General features: G+C 42.2%; 1 protein-coding gene across 1 annotated transcript in view; it reads right to left on the bottom strand.

The window, feature by feature from the left end:
- Positions 1-20639, bottom strand: part of UNC13C (unc-13 homolog C) — an 829386-nt gene that overhangs the window by 243324 nt on the left and 565423 nt on the right. The window contains exon 19 of the mRNA XM_040342717.1: positions 180-306. Within this exon, the coding sequence (XP_040198651.1) occupies positions 180-306 (127 nt within the window). The remainder of the gene's footprint in view (positions 1-179; positions 307-20639) is intronic.

Below are 20639 nucleotides of genomic sequence, written 5' to 3'. Positions count from 1 at the left end.
ATGGCATTCAAATTCCCTGATATTAAGACGATTGAATCAGACAGTATTGGACCAGTTTTTTGTAGTCCTAACCCACAAATCCCAATTAGAAATAAACAGCTATAATTTATATCCTTGTATCCCTTTATCTGTCTCCAGCTGAATTAATTTCATTTAGAAAATAGAGAAATCAGACTCACAGAGAATATTCCGGGACGGTATCCTTGAATGCTGAAAGTTCTCGCACATATTCATTATAAAACCATTTTACTTTGAAGTGCAAATTCATATAATCTGTACTCTTGCATAGACGGTGCTTTTCATGTTCTGTAATAGAATGATTTAAACACTTCATTGTAGTTCCAGGGTAACCATACATCATAACAATTTCATTGTTGGGATTATAGTGTAAATGAATACAAGGGCCTGCCACTGAAAGCCATCATCAGCACAGTGTATGAAAACACATCTAGAAACTTGATTAATTAAAATACCGTTACCGGCTTAGTGATAAAAGACCAGCAAATTTAACAGGTGAAACGTCATGCTAGCTTTCATTGATGTTATGGGGCATCACCAGAGGAATTTCAGCCAAAGGCACATTTACTGAACAGGTTACAGAGCAGCATTCTGTTCATCAAAGTATATAGTCACAATCTAAGCAAAAGCGATTTATTTCTGTTTCTTTTCTTTGTCAATTAATTTTATTGTGGTAAAAGAAAGGAAAGACAAGTATGTACATGAACAAAAGAGAATCGTCTCACATAGTATATATGGGATAACAGACCTCCGATCTGCACAACTTCGTCTAGGACGAGTGGGGTCTGGGGTACACATAGGTAGATTATGAATGAAGTTGTCTGCGACCATTATAATCTGACATTAGTGTATTTGTGTTTCTTTTCAAAGAAGGTTTTATTTTTTTAAATAGTTAGTAGAACAAGGAAAAGGTTGTCTATTATACCGGCCCTCCTCATCTTTTTTTCATATGCATACCTTCTTTTGTAATGTGGGCAGAGACTCACCCAAGCTCTACCGCACAACTGTAAAGTAATGAGCTAAATATCAATGCTCAGGCGTGTTGTCTCCCATGAACATCAACATAGCAAGAAATGCTGGCAGCATGATTGCTTCTTCTTGCAAATATTTATTTGGCACTGGCAGCAGTGCTACATCTATAGTTCTAATGTGTTTCGGCTGGAGCCTTCCTCATAGCATACAGGTTTACAATAAATCAAGTTTATATAGAAAATATATACATTCCTCCTAAAAAGGGGAGGGTGGGTATAATCCAATCTAAAATCAATTGACAATTTAAAACATGTGAGGTTGGTGGAACCAGAGAAGGAGGGGATGGAAAATGGAGACACAGACTGAAAACTCTAGAGAAAAAAAATAGCCCATTGTGGGCTACTATCCCTGTGGTTATACCACCTGTAAACAATGTAAAAGACACAAAAAAGAAAGTCTGTTATTTATTTTTCAACAGGTGGAACATAGCCAGTTAAAAGTTGGATGATTGTTTATTTAATTGATTGTAGTCCCTGTAGAGTACAGTATGTGGAATGCACTATTCACAATCTACGTATTAGAATATCAGAGCATTATAATGACAACCGATGAGAATGGACCGAGGTTCAGTTTCATCGGTCCAAACCGACAGTGTGTATAGCCCATCGGTCTGTTGTCCTTCGGTCCAAAATTTTAAAACATGGTTCAAAATCAAACCGATGGCCCGCTGCCCGATCGGTCCAAACCGATGGTTAGTACAGAAAGCATCGGTTCTAAACCCGCGCATGCTCAGAATCAAGTCGACGCATGCTTGGAAGCATTGAACTTCTTTTATTCAGCACGTCATGTTTTAGGCGTCACCACGTTCTGACCCGACCGGCTTTTGGAACGATGGTGTGTACGCACATCAGACCATCAGGCCTCTTCAGCGGTGAACCGATGGAAATGGCCCATCGAACCATTCTCATCGGTTTGGAACGACCGTGTGTACGCGGCCTCAACAGCAACGCAAAACATATTTCAAATGTGTCTAAACACTTTAGAACAATTCATGGTGGTAATTTGGAGTCCTTTTCTTTTTGCGGTATGGAACAGGTGAGAAGATATGTTGGGGGGGGTACACACCACACTCTACTCAAGTGGGAGGGGCGGTGGATGCATAGATTGGACACTCGATTCCCTAGTGGAATGAACAGTAGAATGGATGTGAATTTGTTTTGAAAGTAATACAATTTCTTCCCTAGAGTTTTCAGTCTGTGTCTCCATTTTCCATCCCCTCCTTCTCTGGTTCCACCAACCCCACGTGTTTTTAATTGTCAATTGATTTGGATTGTACTGCCCCCTTTTTTTATAAGAAATGGATATTTTTCTATATAAACTTAATTTTATTGTAAACTTGTATGCTATGAGGAAGGCTCTGGCTGAAACGTGCCAGCAATATAGATGTAGCACTGCTGTTAGTGCTAAATAAAGATTTGTAAGAAGAAGCAATCGTGTTGGCGGCATTTCTTGCTATATCTTTTTATGTATCTGTAGATACTTTGTAATAGTGTAAAGGTGCATATGGTGAAAAATTATAGTCCCTTAACCACCTCAGCCTCGGAAGGTTTCACCCCCTTAATGACCAGGCCATTTTTAGCGATATGGCACTGCAGTGCTTGACAACTGCGCAGTCATGCAACGCTGTACCCAAAGAAAATATATGTCCTCTTTTTCCCCACAAATAGAGCTTTCTTTTGGTGGTATTTGATCACCGTTGCCATTTTTTTTTTTTTTATGCGCCATCAACAAAAAAAGAACAACAATTTTGAAAAAATAACAATGGCCCAGATTCAAGAAGCACTTGCGCCCGCGCAACCATAGGTTGCGCGGCGCAAGTGCTTACTTGCTCCGGTGTAACGAGTGCTCCTGATTCAGGAACCTCGTTACACCGAATGCAGCCTAGGATCTGACAGACATAAGCCTCCTTATGCCTTCACATCCCAGGCTGCATTCTTGCGTTGGCCGCTAGGGGGCGCGGCCATTGTGATCGGCGTATAGTATGCAAATTGCATACTACCACCGATTCACAAAAGTTGCGCGGGCCCTGCGCACGCAAGGTACGGAGTTTCCGTACGGCGACTTTAGCGCAAGGTTGCTCCTGCTATAGCAGGGGCAACCTATGCTAAAGTATAGCTGCGCTTCCCGCTTGTGAAATTTGAATTTCACGTTGTTTACGTAAGTGATTCGTGAATGGCGCTGGACGCCATTCACGTTCACTTAGAAGCAAATGACGTCCTTTCGACGTCATTTGCCGCAATGCACGTCGGGAAAGTTTCCCGACGGAGCATGCGCTGTTCGCTCGGCGCGGGAGCGCGCCTAATTTAAATGATTCCTGCCCCCGGCAGGATCATTTACATTAGGCAGCCTTTCGCCCGGCTGTTTAGCATATCGCCCGCGCAATTTACGGAGCTACTGCTCCGTGAATCGCAGGCAAAACGCAATATTTGCGTGGGCGCAGAGAAAAATATTTGCTCTTTGCCCACGCAAATATTACTCCATTCTACCTGAATCTGGGCCAATATTTTTTACTTTGTGCTATAAAACATATCCAATAAAAAAAGTAAAAAAAAATATTGTCTTTATCAATTTAGACCAATATGTATTCTGCTACATTTATTTGGTAAAAAATCCCAATAAGCGTATATTGATTGGTTTGCATAAAAGTTATTGAGTCTACAAACTATGGGATAGATTTATGGCTTTTTTTATTTTTATTTTTTACTAGTAATGGCAGTGATCAGCATTTTTTAGTGGGACTGCGACATTGCAGTAGAAAAATTGGACACTAATGCTAGGTAATGCTAGGTACATACGATTCGGACATTCCATCAACAAAACCGTGGATTTTTTTCTGACTGAATGTTGGCTCAAACTTGTGTTGCATACACATGGTCACACAAATGTTGTTGGAAATTCCGAATGTCAAGAACGCGGTCACGTATAACACTACGACGAGCTGAGAAAAATTAAGTTCAATGTTTCCAAGCATGCATCAAATTGATTCTGAGCATGCATAGGATTTTTGTGCGTCGGAATTGCATACAGACTATTGGAAGAACTTTTGTTGTCAAAAAAAATTGAGAACCAACTCTGACATTTGTTGTCGGAAATTCTGACAGCAAATGTCCGATGGAGCATACACACAGTCGGAATATCTGACCAAAAACTCACATCGAACATTTGTTGTCGGAAATTCAGATCGTGTGTATGTGGCATAAGTGACACTTTTTGGGAACCAGTGACACCAAAACAGTGACCAGTGCTAAAAAAATGCACTGTCACTGTATAAATGACAGAAACACCAGGGGTGATCAAAGGGTTAAGTGTGCTCCTAGGGAGTGATTTCTGTGTGAGGGATGGATTTACTGGAGGAAGAGAGACATTAACAGGAATACAAGATATCTCTCTTCCTGTCTGACAGAACGATGGTCTGCCTTGTTTACATACCCAGACTGCCGTTCTGCCTCTCCAGCGAACAATTGGCGGGTCTTGCAGCAGTAAATGTGCGGTTTCCAGGGAAAATTAACATTCTTTGTCCAAGACACTAATCTTGGAAAAAGTTAGGAAACTAAAGATTTCACTCACAGCTCCCCCCAGTAAAAAAAAAATCTGCCATGGCAGCAGTGTTGCCAATCTACCAGATTAACTTTTAATGACACAACACCCACAATTTACTGACACAACCAAGTTTTTACTGGCATTTCCAAAAGTTACATAATTGCAGTTTGCAAATTGTAGTATTCAGGCTACAAACAAGTACAATATGCAATTAATAATTTCAAGATTAATCACTGCGCTAGTATTAATAAAGCAGCCGACATAAATTGTATGGTTACAATAAAAAAGCATAAAAAAATGGGTATATGCAGCGCTAGTAGCATAAAATTAAAGGTAAGAGTCCATAGTGTTTAAGATAAAGTCCTTGTTCAGGAAAATAAACTGGAGCCACCCACGTTGTAAACAGAGACACAATCAGGTGAGTATGAAATTATCCTTCACCGAACATCAACATACCGGGCCTCTTACCAAAGAAAAAAGACCACTGAATTACAGGTGGTCAAACAAGCATGATATGTCCACAGCGCCACAAAACCACTTCAATTGGATCATAGATGGCTGGGTAGTCTCACCAAATGGAAGATCATAGGTGCATGCATAAAATACAAGAAAGGCAACTCCTCATGGTGTAGTATTTAAAATCAGGGACATTTTTTTGTAAAAAAACAGCCAAGGTACTCACATTTTGTCAGATAAAAACAGGTATGTTAAAAGGCTGCAGTCTGTCATGAATAGCAACTGTTTCCAACCACAAAGATGGCCGCGGTCGACACGTTACAATGTAGTGATGTCAGAGCTCCACCCTATGCGCGTTTCGTCCAATGGAACGTCGTCAGGGGCATGGTCAGAGCTCGTCTTATCCTCTTTATATAAGAGAGAGGACATGATAGAAACACCCCTTCCACCTGCACTCCAAGCCTCTCTCTCATTCACAGGAAGCAAACTTTGTCATAACCGGATGCTTACATCTTGGCTTAGACATACATGGCTAAATACACCTACAGCGACCATGTTTAGGGAGACCAGATAGAAACCATTATTTAGTATACTTATCCAGTTTCTGAGAGAGGAAAGAGAAAGAACCGGGCCAGATTGGAAACAAAAATAATAAAAATAGAAGTACTTAAAAGATCCAAAAATAGAAATAAAAGTAATATTAAGATATTAATAAAGTCACAATTTAATCAAAACCTGACTATGGAATACACGTAATGCCAAAATCTAGTGGTTAGAAACAGGTAATACAGAAAATCAAAATATTTAAGAACAATATAGGAAAAAAAATCTAAAAGAGGGAGAATAGTTTGGGGATTCAACTGTTATTGATAAAGGCATTAACATCCCATTCTATGCAATTAGCAATGTGATTTAAAGTGGATATTAAGGCAAAAAACATGTTGCTCAGGGACAGGACTCAGTAGGGCAAGAAATCAGAATGGGGAGAAATACACACATGAAATTGACTCTCACAGTGACACTGACAGCAGTCACAGTGACAGTCTCCCTCCATGCCAGGTGGTTCCTTCACTACAACCAGCTCTGACAGTCCAGCTCCCAGCCTGCTTTGCTCTCATCCTGCAGACCTGCAAATGAGGCTCCGGCCGCTTCACTTGGCTCACTTGCACCATGACATCACATGACACGCTCAGGCGCCCCCTCTGCCAAACCTAGCCCCTGCAGACGCCTCCCTAACACAGGCACTCAGATGGTCTCGACCCACCCCTGGCAAGTCACAGCCATATTTTGTACTGGCAATCTTTTCCTGTCATTGACTGGCAGGAGAAAAGTGCTATTTTTTACTGATTGCCAGTAAAAATACTGACAGTTGGCAACACTGCATGGCAGAGTAGTAACATAATCCTAACATACTTTATTCTGTTTAGGAAAATAAAATATTCTTTGGTCAGTCCTCCAAGAACTGCAAACAACTAAAATAGGGTCTCACTGTTTTCTAGCGAGTTTTATGGGAGTTTACTGTTTCTCAAAAAATGTAAGCTCTAAGGGCCAGATTCACAGAACAAATACGCCGGAGTATCTACTGATACTCCGGCGTATTTTCAAATTTGCCGCGTTGTATCTTAGTTTGTGATTCACAAACAAGATACGACGGCTTTTGGCTAAGATCCGACAGGCTTACGGCTTCGTACGCCTTCGAGTCTTAGGCTGCAATACTTCGGCCGCCGCTGGGTGGAGTTTGTGTCGTTTTCCAGCGTCGGGAATGTAAATTAGCATTTACGGCGATCCACGAACCTACTCGCGTGCGTAACGTTGTTTTTTCCCGTTGACAAGTTAAGCAATGTTTTTCATTGCTTAACCCCCCTGACGGTAAACCCGAGCGCGACTCGGGGTTGGTTTTACATGTTAGGATCGGCAAACCCGAGTCGCGCTCGGGCTGGACGGGCTTACCTTTCGCTGGATCCACAGGCTTGGTTTACTCACCTTGTCCCTGGATCCAGCGATGCCACCCGCTGTGTGAGCGAGCGGGACCTCCTCGCTCGATTCACAGTCCCCGTGTGACGCCGATCTCCGTTCCCTGCGACGTTACGACGCACGGGGACGGAGAACGGCGCCAAATTCAAAAAAGTAAACAAACACATTACATACAGTATACTGTAATCTTATAGATTACAGTACTGTATGTAAAAAATACACACCCCCCTTGTCCCTAGTGGTCTGCCCAGTGCCCTGCATGTACTTTTATATAATAAAAAATGTCATTTCTGCCTAAAAACTGTAGATTGTCCAAAAGTGTCCCTTTATGTCAAAAATGGTTTTAGATCAGCTAGAAAACAGCGATAATAAATTATAATCACTTGCAGAATTGTGCGATAGCGATTTGCGGGGAAATTCGTCATAAAAAAAATAAAATAATGACAGCGACAATTCTGCAACTGCAAATTTCAGTGATTTTGAGTTGATTACATTATTGAATAATTTTTATTATAATTATATTATTATTTGTTATAATTATTTATAATTATTTATTATATTATAATTTATAATTTTGTTTTAAAAAAAAAAATCATACCCGGGATGCCTACAAGACTCTTGCTTGGTCAGATTTAAGTGAGTTATTTCTAAAAATTACAGGCCTACAGTATAAAACTCCAATTTCCTTGCAAAATAAATGTACCGCTTTTGGTACGTAATTCCAGACAGAATCATACCGCCAGGGAGGTTAACTCTACACCAGCCATGTTAAAGCATGGCCGTCGTTCCCGCTTCGAATTTTAAATTTATTTTTATTTTTTACGGCGTAAGTACGTTACGCACGTCGCCATTCACAAACACGTCGGGGCGCCGTAATTTCGCACAAAGCACGTTGGGAAAATTGCGAACGGAGCATGGGCAGAACGTTTGGCGTGGGAGCGTGCCTAATTTAAATGGTACATGCCCCATTTGAATTAGGCAGGCTTGCGCCGACGTCTTTACGATACACCACCGCAAGTTTACAGGTAAGTGCTTTGTGAATCAGGCACTTACGCTGAAAACTTGCGGCGGTGTAACGTAAACACGATACGTTACGCCGCCGGAGTTCTACGAGAATCTGGCCCTAAATTACAATATGCAACTCAACAAGAACATTACAGTATCAAGCACTGTTATTTATAGAGGTATTTATATAGCACTGAAAATCAGCACATCAGTCCCTTCTTATAAGGAGCTTACAATCTAAAGTCTCGTACACACGATTAGATTTTCCAACTAGACTGTTGGCCTAAAATCCGACCATTTGTATGCTCGATCGGACAATTGTTGTTGGATTTTTCGCGGACAAATGTTGGATAGCAGGCTTTAAAATTTTCCGCGATCTGTTGTCAGATTTTCCAATTGTGTGTACACAAGTCCAACAGACAAAAGTCCAAAGTACAAATACGCATGCTCGGAAGTAATGCTCACCAAAACACAACATTATCAGAAGGTGCCAAAAGTGGGGCGCTAAAGCACTGAAAAACCACGTGGTATGTCACTATGTTCGTGTTTATTGATGGTCAATTGTGTTCCGCTTGTATGCAAGACAAGTTCCTGGCCAATGCCCTTCGGACAAAAGTCAGGCGCGGAAAATCCGATTATGTGTAAGAGGCTGATTCTGATAAGACCAAGTTTGCAATTCTTTGCTGGTGCTTTAAATGCAGTTCTTCTAGTTGCATAATTCATTAGATAAACCAAACAGTCACTATACAGAATATTTTTTTTTTATCATGCAGAAGCAGGCAATCAATAAACATGTAGTGATGCACTTGTTTGTGCTATAAATGCACTTAGTGTCTTGTCTACATCAACTTTTTGTTCCTAATATAGACATTATGATAAAAGGTTTTGATTTGTTTCCCTCAATTTTACTTCAAAGACTTTGTCATGATGCTCTCAGTGTGTCTAAAAGAAGTTTAAAGAAAAAACATAAGAGTTCTGTGAACTATTTAAATGTGTTCCCCTAATGTAATATTCTTTTGCAGGTCAGACATGGCAATACAACTCAAGGATAGTCACCCCACAAGTATAGTTTTATTATAGCCTAATGCTCTGCTTAATACTTTGTATTTGGTGAACGAATGAAAGAAAGAATGCATTGCACCTATGCACAGAGGTGTTTTCATGCTAAATATATGCATAGAACGTGTGATAAATCAATGCAGTATGACTACTACCTGTGAAGACTAAAATATACAGTAATTGCTGCTATAAAACAGATTGAACGTCACAGAAAATATTTTTCTGTTTATTGTTTGAATTGGAAATAAGAGGGAAGGTGATGAATTTACAAGAAAGGTAATACTAATGATCTAGATTAATTTAGATTTACTTACCAGGCCTTTTATATACCTGTTCTGAACTCCTCTATTTACAATATGGTTTGATTATATAGGCCTTTGTTAGGCTTTTGGCTTGCAACGATAAGCAAAAGCAACTTGATTTCAAGTGCATTCCACATTTGAGATCAATCTGAGGCTCTTTCCTGACCATTTACAACAGTTTTTGCATTAAACCTGCAATTGACCTCCTAAGTTGCATCAAACTGCTACAGACTGCTTTTGCATGCCCATTGACTTGTATAAGGAGAGAGAAGGTTATGGCATGAATGAAAGCCACATAAAGCACTCAAGATATATAGTTTGCATAGCAGGATATTCTTTTGTGGATCATATAGGGTCTCATTTATTAAACATAAAACAAAGTACAATGAACAGAAATAAACAAGGTTCTCTTCAATCACTGTGACCCAAAAAAACAAAAATTAGGCGGTGCTCAGGTAGAGAGGTAAAGTCTAACTGGACCTCTGTGAGTGTAGGCAGGGACAGGCCCCAGGTTCATTCCCATGATTAAGCTCCAAGGGTCAGAATTAAATGTGTTGGGGGCCTGGCCTGGTCGGAGTCTGGGCTGAGGCTGCCATTAATCTCACTTCATGCACATGGGTCTGCTTCATGATGTGCGGCTTATGGATCTTTTCATTTGACATCTCTTCAATCATCCAATTGTTTGCAGGGCAGTTTTAAAAAATCCAATGTCTCCTGCTATGATTTTATGTTGAATGTGAGTGCAGGTTCACATTATTGAACTTCACTTTGATAATTTTCAACCCAAGTGTTAAAGGACATTTGCATGAGCTGCTAAAGCGTTTACACCAGAAGAACACCTTAACCTTAATTCATAGATTTTTAAACCACTTTGTTAATGAAAACATAATAATGTCATAAAACACAAAATAGTAGGAGATATGGGCATGCCTGACATCAAATACTACTATTTAGCTACTCAATTAGCCAATCTCAAGCACTGATTTCCTGTTCCCACCTAAGCCTTATGGGTGGCTATAGAGGCCACCTTAGTGCAGGCCTCCAGTTTACATGCTCTCTTGATGGCAGATGCTTGGAAACCACTCACACTGACATCCATGCCCTTAAAGGGGTTGTAAAGGTAAACATTTTTTTTCCTAAATAGCTTCCTTTACCTTAGTGCAGTCCTCCATCACTTACCTCATCCTTCGATTTTACTTTTAAATGTCCATATTTCTTCTGAGAAGTTACACCTACAGGTAAGCCTAGATTAAGGCTTACCTGCAGGTGCTTGCAATATCTATGAGACCTACACGGTCTCAGAGATATTTGCAATTTCCCAGAGTGACACCTTCAAGGCCGTTTCAGGCCAGGGTAATGCTGTTAAAGGCAGCTCCCATGCGCATGCAAGGGGGTGATGTCACGCGACTCCGGCCAGTCACAGAGCCAGAGTTCGCAGCCCCCGGAAGAAGAGGGGTGAAGAATGGATGCTCGCTGCCACGGAGGAAGACGGTGACGGTGGTCGTGTGTGGGCTTTAACGACGTGAAAAAATCGTGCATGCTCAGAAGCAAGTTATGAGACGGGAGCGCTCGTTCTGGTAAAAGTAGCGTTCGTAATGGAGTAAGCACATTCATCATGCTGATGAAAAGCGCAAATCACCTTTTACTAACACTAAATCAGCAAAAGCAGCCCCAAGGGTGGCCCCATCCGAATGGAACTTCCCATTTATAGTGCCGTTGTACGTGTTGTACATCACCGCGCTTTGCTAGAGCATTTTTTTCACGATCATGTGTAGGCAAGGCCGTTTTAACGATCGGGTTGAGAAAAACTTTGTTTTTTCTAGACCATTAAAAACATCATTTTTTACAACCTGAAAAACGGTTGTGTGTACGCGGCATGAGTCTTTTTGGGTATGAGTCCATCAGCATGGCACATCTTGATTTGGTAGTATTCAGGGCTGGACTGGGACAGAAATTTGGCCCTGGACTTCATCCAGACTGGCCCACTTTGACAGGTCTCTCCCATGGCGGCCGGACAACTCCCGCACCCCCCCCCCCGGCCACCCAAGCCCCCTCTCCCCCTTCACTAGCCACTAGCCGTTCTATTTATTAGAGTAGAACGGCTGGTACTGATACTCTTACCAGTGGGGAAGCTAGACATTATTTCACCCGGGACAAAGAATCAGTTCGGTGCCCCCCCATGGGACAAGATTAGGCAGAAGTGAGAAACTCCCAGGCCATAGATGTTGAGTCAGCTGTCATGCTCCTCTATCGTCTCCCTTGCTCCTCTGCACCTCCCCCTGCTTCTTTGTTCCCCCCAGGTGAGCGCTGCGGGGAGGGAGAGGAGTTGAGCGCTGCGGGGAGGGAGAGACAGAGGAGCGGAGGGGGGAGGCGGTCCGCTGTCACTGAAGCCGGCCCACTGAGCCATCGGCCCACCGGGAAACTCCCTGTAGTCCCAATGGCCAGTCCATCCCTGGTAGTATTTGCCCACTCTTCTTTGCAAAAACACTCCAAATCTGTCAGATTGCAAGGGCATATCCTGTGCACAGCCCTCTTCAGATCACCCCACAGATTTTCAATCGGATTCAGGTCTGAGCACTGGCTGGGCCATTCCAAAACTTTAATCTTCTGGTGAGGCCATTCCTTTGTTGTTTTGGATGTATGCTTTGGGTCGTTGTCATGCTAAAAGAGGACGTTTCTCTTCATGTTCAGCTTTCTAGCAGAAGCCTAAAGGTTTTGTACCTTTACACTCACACTCACACTCTCACTCTTCCTCTGACCTTTCAGGATCGAGTCTGAAAGAGTGACTCCTCCCAGGGCGCTGACTGCTTCAGTGGATAACGGCGGGCCGACCAGTAGCAGGCGCCTGTGCTGCTGGAGCAAGTTAGGCAGGGTTTTCCATCCCCCTGCCTGCATCCTCTACTCCCCTGGACTTGCGATCGGCATCCCCGGGCACCCTCCACAGGCATTGGCAGCCTTAAAAGGTAAGCCCCTTCACAGGGCTTGTTTCCCTTAACACCCCTAATCCGTTTGCGGCCGTCCTTTTCAGGACAAGCCGCAGCGGCGCCATTCGCGCTACCCGTGGAACGCCCGGCGGCTGCAGAAGTTAGGAAAGACTGCGGCTTCAGCCGCGGCCTACTAAGAAATCAGCATCTAACCGCACCAAACCTTCACAAACCCCATATTCCTTCCAACAAGGCTCGGACACCCCCCCACTCACCAGCCATCCTTGGAATAGCCCCCGGCCGCAAGTTTATCCCCCCAGCCGCAAGTTTACCCCCCCAGCTGCAAGTTTACCCCCCCAGCCCCACACACATCCACAGTGGGTGGCCAGTTTGGTACACCCCTGTAGGACTGGCATACCCCCTACCTCTCATCCCTGACCTATCCTTAAACCCCATAACCACCAGTCAGGTTCCCCCCCCATCCCCGACACTGGTCCTTTCTAGTCCCTTTAGTACTTGATCCAAGGCCACAGCTGATCGCCCTCTGGGGGTCAGGAAGGAATTTTTTCCCCTGCCACGGCACATTGGCATAGCACAGACAGGGTTTTTTTGCCTTCCTCTGGATCAAACAGGGAGGTACGGTTCACTGAAACCATCACTCCCAGCACTATTGAACCCCCCCGTCTTTCCTCCCCCCTCATAGATATCTGCCCTCCAGTTCGGCAGCAACTATGACTAAATTGAGTTATTCGGCAGCAACTATTTGGGGACTAAAGTCATTGGCCTCAATATTGCCAGCCGCCACCAAAAAAGCCCTAAGGACGGAACAGCTGTTTAGAAGCGATCGACGATTGACAATTAAACAGTACACCGGCCTATCCAAACCAAAGCACATATCATGTGCTCTGGTCAATACAAGATCGGCAGTAAGACACCGAGTAGAAATTCATGATCTCATCCTACAATGCGACTTAGATTGTCTCTTTATTACAGAAAGCTGTCTCACAGCTGACTGTAACACCATTCTGGATGAACTGGTGCCAGAGAACTATCGCATAATAACAGAAAACAGAGTGGGGAAAGAGGAGGAGGCCTGGCAGTGATCTACAAGAGTTGCCTCTCGATCACTAAACCAGTCAGGCAAAACACACTTCCTTTCATGGAAACTCTCTCCCTACAGCTTCAAACAAATCCCTAGGAGACCGTCCATATCCTACTCTGCTATAGACCACCGGGTCCAAAATCGCAGCTCCTCACATTATTGACTGAGTTCCTTTCCACTTATACACTAAACAGCAAACATTTTTTGCTGCTTGGGGATCTTAACCTTTGGGCCAACTCCTCACAGTATCCCATGGCCGTCGCTTGCATTGACCACCTGGAAGGACTAGATCTGCAGCAGCTAGTATGTGGGCCCACACATGCTTCTGGTCACACGCTCGATCTTATTTTCAGGCAAGATCTGGAAGTAAAAATTCTGGAAAATGAACAGTTGCCATGGACAGACCACCATGTAATCAAATTCATGATTACCAAAAATGCCCCTTTAACAAAAACACCAAAACCAGTGACAACGCACTGGACGAGATCTCAGAAGATGCTCCATTCAGAGCTCCTAAAAACACTAGGGAACAAAGTAAAAGATATTCATTCACACCAGTCAGCCACGGAAACCCTGGATGCCATTAACACAGCTCTACTACAGTCAGCCGACTCAGTACCGCCCAAACGCAAAACCTGCATCCGGGAACACAACTCCAGCTGGTTTAACGACCAGCTGGCGTTGTTTAAGCAAGAACGCAGAAGAGCGGAAGCAGCCTGGAAAAGAAGCACTACAGATAAAAACCACTCCATCTACAAGGACATAACAAAAAAATACCACAAAGAAATTTTCAAGGCCAAAACATTTTTTTTTTCCAAGATCATCACCAGTGCCCTAAACCGCCCTCGAGAACTCTTCAAGCTGGTCACCCAGACCATGAATCCAGTTTGTCTTGAAGCCCCCAATTCTGATACCCAAGAATTTTGCAATGAATTATCGGATCACTTCATCAACAAAATTGAAAGGATCCGTGAAAGCATTCAGCAAAACAGTACCCTTCTAAATACCCCCCTTAGTCAACCACCCAACGCCCATGAAAATCAGTCCCAATTAATCAGGTTCACTCTAAAACCCATCTCCATCGAGGCCACAAAAAATATCATCAGCGCCTAATGATATTATCAAAAAACAACAAAGTGTAGCGCTAAATATACGTGCAAAAGGGAATGTAGAAATAAACCCTGTGAGGAATGAACAAAGTGATGATATAATGAAATATATTCGTGAATCCAGATAAAAAAGAGCAAAAAATAATTATGAGTGCAGTCTCTAATAAAAAGAGTCCCAAACAGTTGGTGAATCAATCAGCAGTGAAGTGATTTGTCATCATGCACATATAGTGACAATCCGAAGTGTGTCCACCACCAGGAATGATTGGAGGCTTACCGGATTAAATGGACCCAAACAGGTTTATACCTAATGGATCATATAAGCTCAAAATTGATGTTATCCAACTTCCAGAGGCGTCTTTAAATGGTATGCAGTAGAGAGAAATCCAATGCCAAAAAGTAAAGGTACCAGGAGAAGGATATTCCCAATATCAGCTTTTGGATGTATAATGATTTGGACCCAATGTGAGGTTCAAAATCTCAGCTCGAGGAAAAGGAATAAAAAAGCAAAGATACACATAGTGTAATTCTGTATAAAAGTATATAAAAATTACACTCACATTTCAGTAGTATAATCAGGCATAGAAACTATCAGCAGTAGGATCAGCAGATTCCCGACATGTTTCGATCCAAATAGATCATCATCTGGGGGGATATTATCCCCACCAAACTGCTAAAGGAATGTGCCGATATTCTGGCACCTCCTATTAAGCAACTGATTAACCAGTCATTCAGGGAGGGCTCAGTACCCACCCTGTTGAAACAAGGTATAATCAAACCCATCTTAAAGAAAACCACCCTTGACCCCAAAGACCCGGAACACCGTCGCCCCATAACGGGCCTGAACATCTTCTCCAAGATAATGGAGAAAGCAGTGGTACAACAGCTGCAACAGCATTTAGACACCCATAATTTGCTTGATCCTTTTCAATCAGGTTTCCATCCAGGACACGGGACGGAAACAGCATTGCTCAAAATATGGGATGATGCTCTTGAGGCCGCAGACGAAGGAGAATCTTGCCTTCTAGTGCTCTTGGAACTCAGTGCAGCTTTTGACACGGTCGACCACAAGCTATTGCTGACTCGGATATCGCAAGTAGCCAGAGTCGCAGAAGGTGACATATCCTGGTTCACCTCCTTTTTGAAAAACCGTTCACAAACGGTAAGACTGGGACCGTTCACCTCTGAAAAACGCACGGTATCATGCGGTGTCCCCCAAGGATCCCCTCTGTCGCCGGTGCTGTTTAACATCTATCTTCGCCCCCTTTTTGAAATCATCAGCAGCCAGAAGCTGCTCTACCACTCTTATGCGGATGATACATAATTATATTTTCGTATCTGCAACAAAAAGGATCATCACCTCAGTCTAGAGAAATGCCTCTCTTTGATAGAGAACTGGATGACAAAGAGTTATCTTAAACTCAACGGCTCAAAAACAGAACTTCTACTGTTTCACGCCAATCGAAAGAATCAACCGGCAACACCCTGGACACCCCCACCCATTCTGGGAAAAATCATCACCCCTAGCACCAAAGTCAAAAGTCTCTGAGTCATTTTTGACACCTACATGACAATGGATGCACAAATAGGGTCAGTAGTCAGCGGATCGCACCATCTGCTGCGCCTACTACGCAGACTTATTCCATTTATCCCCAAAGAAGACATAGCAGTTGTAGTGGGAACAATTGTCAACTCCAGACTTGACTATGCAAATGCCCTGTACCTCGGACTCCCAAAGTACCAAATCACTCGCCTACAAGTCATTCAGAATACTGCCGCGCGACTTGTGACTGGGAAAAAACCTTGGGAATCTATCTCCCCCTCACTGAGAAGCCTCCACTGGCTCCCAGTGAAAGACAGAATCACCTTTAAAGCACTCTGCCTGACGCACAAATGTATCTTGGGTAATGCACCCAAGTATTTGTGCGAAAAATTAAAAGGCATACAACCCCAGTCACACGCTACGATCCTCCAACCAAAATCTACTCCAAATCCCTAAAACCAGATACAAGTCCAAAGGAGAAAAGAGATTTGCGGTCCAAGGCCCTCGACTTTGGAACACTTTACCAACCTCTATTTGGTTGGAGGAGAATCACTTGGCCTTTAGGAGAAAGATCAAAACCCATCTCTTCTGAGATCAATGGAGAAATGGTCAAACAAGCGCCCAGAGGCGATTCAGTTCGCATGTGCAGCGCTATATACGTTTTTCACTCACTCACTCAATATTGACTGGTATTGGGAACTGTTTATAATTCCCTCTACCTTGACTAAGACCCCTGTTCCAGCTGAAAAAAACCTGTCCAAAGCATGATGCTGTCACCACCATGCTTCACGACTGGGATGGTATTCTTTTATTGATGTGTAGTGTTGTTTTTGCACCAAACATCACTTATGGAATTATGGCCAAAAAGTTCAACCTTGGTTTTATCAGACCATAACACATTTTCCCACATGCTTTTGGGAGACTTCAGTTGTGTTTTTTCAAAATGTAGCCAGGCTTTGATGTTATTCTTCGAAAAGGCTTCCTTCTTGCCAATCTACCCCATAGCCCAGACATATGAAGAACACAGGAGATTGTTGTCACATGTACCACATGCCAGTACTTGCCAGATATTCCTGCAGTTCCTTTAATGTTGCTGTAAGCCTCTTGGCAGCCTCCCAGGCCAGTTTTCTTGTCATCTTTTCATCAATTTTGGAAGGACGTCCAGTTCTTGGTAATGTCATTGTTGTGCCATATTTTCTTCACTTGATGATGACGACTGTCTTCACTGTGTTCCATGGTATATCTAATGCCTTGAATATTTTTTTGTACCCTTCTCCTGACTGATACCTTTAACAATGAGATTCCTCTGATGCTTTGGAAGCTCTCTGCAGACCATGGCTTTTGCTGTAGGATGCGACTAAGAAAATATCAGGAAAGACCTACTAGAACAGCTGAACTTTATTTGGGGTTAATCAGAGGCACTTTAAATGATGTCAGGTGTGTACTGATTCCTATTTAACATGAGTTTAAATGTGATTGCTAAATTCTGAACACAACTACATCCACATTTATGAGAGGGTGTGCACATTTATGCATCCACATTATTTTAGTTTTTTAGTTTTACTTTACCATCCTAAAACATTTCAGTTTGATTTTCAATTGAGTTGTACAGTATATAGGTCACATTAAAGGTGGAAAAAGTTCTGAAATTATTTATTTTTCATTCATTTTTTTACATCACAGAAACATAACATTTTAACCTGAGTGAGTAGAATTGTATTATATCCACTGTATACCAAGTGCATTGAGCTATGTTAAGCTGGACATGCAGTAATACATTTTCAAAAGGAAGCTGGTACAAACATTCATGCAAAAAATATTTGTAAATTCAAAGGATGAATGTCATTCAAAAGTACTTCACATTTTTCTTTCTTTAACACTTAATTTTGGAATGAATGTAATTTCCCAAACAAAAATCACATTCACTGTTAGAATTTAATTAAGTTAGGAAAAATGTTAATCCTGCTACTTTTTTTGTGGGCCAGGTTTACTTTAGCCCTTCTCGCCACAACCTGTATGGTTATAATGTCTCGTTGGGTCCCAAACCCTACTCCATAGAAGATGTGGTTTCCATATAATGCACTGATAATGGCCAAACAGCTGTATGCAGTTTAGAATAAATGGTGTGTTAATGTTTTAATATTAGGCTATATTTACACTATGTACCAATAGTTTTGGAAGTGCATCTGGTCAATGGGACTTAAAGTGATTCTACGGGTTCGTTTTTTTTTTTAAATAACCAACATATCATACTTGCCTCCACTGTGCAGTTCTTTTTGCACTGAGTGACCCCGAATGTCCTCTTCTGGGGTTCCACAGCGGCTGTCTCGGGTCCTCCCCGCAGGAGCTAACCCCCTCTGGGAAGCTCTCTCCCAAGGGGGTTACCTTGCGGGCACGCTCCTGTGTTATACACTTGGTGTGCAAAACCACAGAGTGTTTATGACTCTGCCCCGCCCCCCCTGGCTGCCACGTCATTGGATTTGATTGACAGCAGGGGGAGCCAATGGCTGCGCTGCTATCAATCTATCCAATGAGGAGCCAATCGGCTATGGAGAGAATGATGCAGGATCGCGCCCTCAGGAAATTCGGGGCTCCGGTAAGTAAAATGGGGGCTCAGGGTGCCGGACAAAGCAAGGTGTTTTTTCACCTTAATGCATAGGATGCATTAAGGTGAAAAAACACCAAGGTTTACAACCCCTTTAAAGCAATGATATTTACAGCGCTTCTCAATGTACTGAAATGAGGCATGATCTTCTTATTTTTGGAGTATGTGATGGATGCATGTTTTAACGATGTTGTTAAAACACCCCCTGCTGAGTCATGATTTCTAGATAATGCAGAAACAAAATACATATACAATAAAAATTTGCTGTGATCTATTTATGATTATTGTAAATCTATTTCTTAATTGATTTATTGCTGCAATACAGCATTGACTTTAAGAAAGCATTGACATTACAGCAGAAATTAATACCAAAGATTTGCATGTTATTGATTTCCAGTCTTTGACACACAGCTATAAAGAGAAAGAAATCATGTGTTGAAGCACATGTATTTTTAAAGGTCAGACCTGTTAGGTTACCACTAAAAATTGGATTATGACAGGCACAATGAGTGTGGAATTCTCTCCAGGACTAAGCGCAGGAAAAAATACTTTACAAAAAAGCATATATTGCCATTCTAGCTTGTGCATTTTCCTACCGATCCTGCCAGATTTAATCCCAGCTCTCTATTGATTTCTGCAAAGGAATTACTTCTCAGATGGTCATATCGCTTTTCATCCATGGAGATCTCCATTTATTTCACTCCTCATCTGTGACTCCAATCATTTTGCTATGACTAGTAAAATCCTTTCCCCTCCTGTATCAAAGCTTAGGTCTTTTATTTTCTTTTGTGCTGTGTATCTACTCGTGCAGAACGTAAACTGAAACGCTGTAATTCATAGATTTGTGATAGGTTTTACCTTGCTGCTTTTGTACGTCATTTTATATTTAGGCTATTTTATGGCTTGGATTTTCAAGGCATTAGAGATTATATTGTTTTTTGTTTTTTTATGGACTGTAACACACTTTTTTCAAATTTATTTTTAGTTACTTCCCTTCTTGAATGGCACAGCTATTTAACAAGAGCCCATATTTTCAGACAATTATAACCCTTTATAGTCTAAAAAAAAATTAAATAAACTTTTTGATCCATCGCCTGCATATATACAATATTTCAAATGCAAATTCTCTAGCCAACCTCTCCTTCATATTACAGCACTGCATCTTTTCACAGCGTCAGAAGATTCTAGTGTCACCCAGTGTTCTCACCCATGCAGGTTAAAAAGCCCTGTGAATGTCTGTTTTGAGCAATCTGGCTTTGCCGTTTTTTCCAGAATTGGTATGTCCTAAATTGGATCCTGGAGCTTAGTTTTTTTGCAGAGATTTAGAAGGGACAAAGTCTCCAACCCTGAGTCCATGGTTCAACCAGGACACTGTGCAACTGTGTCCAAGCCTTATGTTAGAGAGCAAACTAGAGTTCAGGGCTCCACTTCGGAGACTGAAGGGTGACACTGAGGAGAGGGTGAGACAGTGAAGCTAAGAATTGTTTGCACACAGTTAAAAAGGATGGTCTGTGGAGAAACAGATAGGTGCCTAAGGATGAGGCCAGAGCAGCAGTGGAGCAAGAGAAAGCCAGAAGGCTGAAGTAAAGTACTTGTCTCTGCTTATGGAAGTGGAATCTTGATCAGCCCCTGCAAAGGTAACCCTTGTGTGTGCCTTAACCTTAGTTGTAATAAATGTGGGCAAGGGAGCCCTAAAATACATGCTGGATGCATCCTTAAAGCTCTGAACATGTAAAAATAATGTGGTCAAACATTTGTGGATATCTCCTTTCAAAACCATGAATGTGGAGTTGGCCCATGCTTTGCAGCTTCAACAGCCTCCACTTTTCTGGGGATGCTTTCTAAAAAAAGTTGGAGTGTGTCTTTTGTAATTTATGTCAATTAAGTCAACTGAACATTTAAGGGTCAGGCACTGATGTTGGACAAGTAATCTTAGCATGCAATCAGCATTTTCTTTCATTCCAAAGGTG

Source organism: Rana temporaria, chromosome 3, assembly GCF_905171775.1.
Source record: "Rana temporaria chromosome 3, aRanTem1.1, whole genome shotgun sequence".
Taxonomy (NCBI): Eukaryota; Metazoa; Chordata; class Amphibia; order Anura; family Ranidae; genus Rana; species Rana temporaria.
This window is presented reverse-complemented; position numbering and strand designations above follow the sequence as displayed.